The 3,921-nt window shown below is 42.0% G+C and overlaps 1 protein-coding gene across 1 annotated transcript; it reads right to left on the reverse strand.

Annotated features, from left to right (window-relative positions):
* Positions 1–1,137: 1,137 nt before the first annotated feature.
* Positions 1,138–3,392, reverse strand: LOC306652718 (ubiquitin-conjugating enzyme E2 Q2-like). Its single transcript, XM_079125465.1, has one exon. It carries the CDS (start codon positions 3,285–3,287, stop codon positions 2,154–2,156), a length of 1,134 nt encoding a protein of 377 aa, XP_078981591.1. The 5' UTR covers positions 3,288–3,392; the 3' UTR covers positions 1,138–2,153.
* Positions 3,393–3,921: the final 529 nt, after the last annotated feature.

Genomic DNA, 3,921 nt, shown 5'->3' on the forward strand with positions numbered 1-3,921 from the left:
ATTGGCAAAACCTGAATTTCAAAACACAATACATTGTAAATATTCAAATGTGTGCTAGGTATTACTGAGCCAGAAAAGTGCATCCTCAAGCATTCTCAAATTTGAAAATCCTTTCTATTTCTTAGATTTCCTTATATCCACCACCAACATGCCACAAACTTGATGTCTCTTATTTCTTTCTTTCAGTGTGAGTTCTTTCCAAGAGAGGTTCCTGAGTCATTCTTTCCTTACAAGGCACAATCCAATACTTGCCAGAACCAAGGCAAACATGAGAACACCATATCCTTCTCCCAATTCCAAACCACATCTCTTTCAGAGATGCATCCAAATTAACAACTGTCTCTAAAAGTGCTTCATTCCTGGGAATACTGGACATCCAGTGATACTGGAAAACTCAGTTTGAAATTCCCCCTGTTCTTCCTCAATGCTACCAGTGGAAGCTCACATGAATTCAGCCCCAAATTGTACAATTTTTCATAAAGTAATATGCAACCCAATGCAAAGCAAAACTTTCTGAGAAAACCCAGGGCCAAGGGTGGCTGTCTTTTGTCTTCACCTCTTGGTTTTCCAGTTGACAATTGAGGTTCACATGGACAGTGCTCAGGTGCAAGTCCACTTCATTTGCAGAGACTCTGGGAGTGTGCCCAAGAAGGCTCCTAACTCCCAAAGACTAGTGCAGTTATCATTTTGAATTTCATGGCATTGCAACCTTGGGCCCATTGTCTTCTTCAAGAACTTCCTGATGAAATACCCCCATCAGTAAAGATCAGAAAAACCTTAAAAAAAAGAAAAAAATACCTCCATCAGTGTATTCATGAGAATGGTCTAACCCATCCAATCCTGAGAGTTGACTCATGTCAAGAAACACCTACTCTTAAGAAATGCAGGTGACTGGGAACACTTGGCTAAGTTTCACTGCAGCTCCCTGTGGAAAATGCTCATTGGAAAAGACTTGCATGTCCAACTTGTACTTTTTGAACTGTGTTCATTCATTTGATTAAGGCAGGAGAAAAAATTAAGTTGAAGGAGGGTTGGCATACTTCAAAGACTTAGCTGTATGCTCTTTTTTTTATTTTTAAATCAAACTTGGGTTTATTAAAAAAAAAAAAAAAAACTCACCAACCGAACAGGACTGATTCATGTAAGGCAATAAAATGGAGAATACATTGATTTGAGTCAGGTTTTACAAAAGAATTAAGAGATCCTATTAGTCTTTTGGTTGTAAAAGCCATTTTCATGACAACAAAAATTTTAAGAATCTCCAAATCAGGTATCTTTTTGTACTTAACTATATAGCTTTTTGCTCAAGGAAGTCTGTCTTCATGCCAATCACTTTATAAGTTTATTAGTTTACAAATAATTGCAACAACCCGTTAATAAAATGGAAAGGTAAAATGACTTAGTATTTTAAATAACTTCAAGCTCTATATTGTGGCTCTTCTTTGTAAGAAATATTGAACCAACAAGAAGCAGATTCAGCCCAGCAAGACTCTGCTGCCCCAGTGGAAATTACTACTCACAAGCCTTAAGTGGCACTGCCTTACTTTGCTTTGCCTAAAAAGTACAATTCAAGTAAGAGCATACCTTCAGGAAACAGTTCATATCTTCATATAGCCATAAAAAATGTTTAACAATTTAATGAGTAAATTTCCTGTCATTACGTTGGCAACATCATAAAATTGTTTTAGGCCTTAAAAAGGCTGTGGTTTAGAAGACTTAAAATTTTCTAAACCAATATTGAACATTGATTAAACTTTTATTGGCTCTAAATGGAACAGTATTTTGCAAATCCTTGTAACCCATGGACTTAACATAGGAAAGTCACTGCCAAGTCGCAACTGCAGTAACCTGATGCTGACTTGCCTGCTTAAAAGATTTCACTTTTCAAGAAAAAGAGATAAGGAGTGGCCAGTAAGTGTATTTATCAGGAAAATACAGTAAAGGCCCCACTGCTCAATCCAAGATAACTAAAGTGAGCAAAATGAAATGGCTGTAACTTATACTGGATGTCAGTTGACAGATTATCCACTAAAATATCTATTAGCTAACATCTTCAGTACTGCTGTTATAGGGGCACTCAAAGCTTGTATCTGCATGTTGGGAAGATTTTCTTTAAAGCAACATTGGTCCAAACATATGAGAGTCAACATATTTTAGCCATCTTCTTTTGGAGGAGTGTACCAGCCATTTTTCTCATGTATCTGTACAATGGAATTATAGGACTGTTGGGCTCTTGCTAGATTATATTGATTCTTATTTGCTCCAAACTGCACTCTGGCCTTGCCTTTGACTAAGGTGGCATTTATTTGCATGATGACCGATTCTATTGAATAGGCACTGCTCCAGCCCTGTTTTGTGAGAAGTTCCATACATAATGCTCCTCCACCCAACACATACCCTCCTGAGAGAACAGGTAATACCACTCGAACAAATGGAGGATCAAAGGGAAAGTTATCCTTAAAAGAGAAGTTAAGCAAAATGTATTCTATGCCTTCTTTTTCTTTTAAGATCTGAAGATCACTGTGCAACGGACTATCAGGGTCAACCTTCTGCAGTTTAACATGCCAATCATATAAACTGTCATTTATGAGTTCCACTGAATAAATCCCTGTTTTATAACTCTGTGATCTGTATATGTCCCTGAGCTCTTTCATAAGTCTATCTGAAGCTTGCACTGACCCAGACACCGCACCATTTAAATGGTCTTGCCTTTGAGTCTTCCTAATTTTCTCTAATATTGCCAAATTTTCTTTTTCAATTCCTTCATCCTCTGACTTTTTCCCACTAATAGGCTCTTCTTCCTTCATCTCATAATGATCCAAGTCTTCTATATCTTCGGCCATCTCTTCTTCCTCCTCCTCTTCTGAAGTCACTTCTTCTGTTATTCCATTCTGACCCGTGGGTAGTGGTTGATCTAGCATCTCAACATCCAGGTGCTTAGGAAGGTTATATAATCTGCAGAGTTCACATATCAACCACTTCAATTGCTGACGAAGCGAATTGTTGTTCTTAGTATCTTCTAGATGTTCCAGAACCGATGTCAGAGTTGGGTCATCGGAGTCCACAAAACATATTGGTGAAGAAGATGGGTAAGATTCCGTGATGTTGCAGTGGAGTGTGAGAGGCGGCTGCGGTGAGTGCGGGCTACCCGGCGGCGCCGGCGGCGGTACCAGGAACTGGCAGTGCAGTTCGTCCAGCTTCCAGCTGACGATGCGGAATCGCTCGTGGTTCTTGTCGAAGATGGACGCCAGGAACTTCAGCTCGGTCTTGAGCCCTGACACGGACATCTTCCCCTCATCTCCGGCGGGAGGGGTGCGGAAGGGGAGCTGGGCCTGGAGCCGCCGTCACGGCCGCGACCGCCCCGCAGGGCCGGCCTGGGCCACGCTCTTGCGGCTCCGCCTCTCCCCGCCGCCGCGACCCGCGACGGAGCGCGGCTGGAAAATGGCGAGGGGTGCGAGGCCTCAGCGGCAGCTGTACGGCAGCCCTGAGCGGCTGCTCCCTTTGTAACTGACTCCAGCCAGCTGTATGCTCTTTTCTGAGGTGCTGGGGTTCGAACTCCCCAGGTGTATGCACACACTAGGCAAGTGCTCTACAAGATGAGCTATTTGCTCACTCCCAGAAGGGTGCCTTTCAGGTCTATGGGTGGATCCTCTACCACTCTGACTCTGAAATTCTATGCAGAAAAACATCCCCTAGACAAATCCAAACAAATTCTCACGAATTCTTCATTTTCTTCAAGGTGTGATTTGAATTAAACCATGGACTCTGACTCTCTCAAGGTAGTTGGGAGCTGCCTGTGCAACAATGAAGGTTGTGATGGCCCAGTTGCTGTAGTGATCCAGTTCAGGGAGAAGGAAGCCTATGTGCAAAAGGACACAGCATTTATCATTTGAGGCCTTGAGTTCAGACACCAACTCTCAG

The sequence above is a fragment of the Sciurus vulgaris genome (assembly GCF_902686455.1).
Source record: "Sciurus vulgaris genome assembly, contig: HiC_scaffold_527_arrow_ctg1, whole genome shotgun sequence".
Taxonomy (NCBI): domain Eukaryota; kingdom Metazoa; phylum Chordata; class Mammalia; order Rodentia; family Sciuridae; genus Sciurus; species Sciurus vulgaris.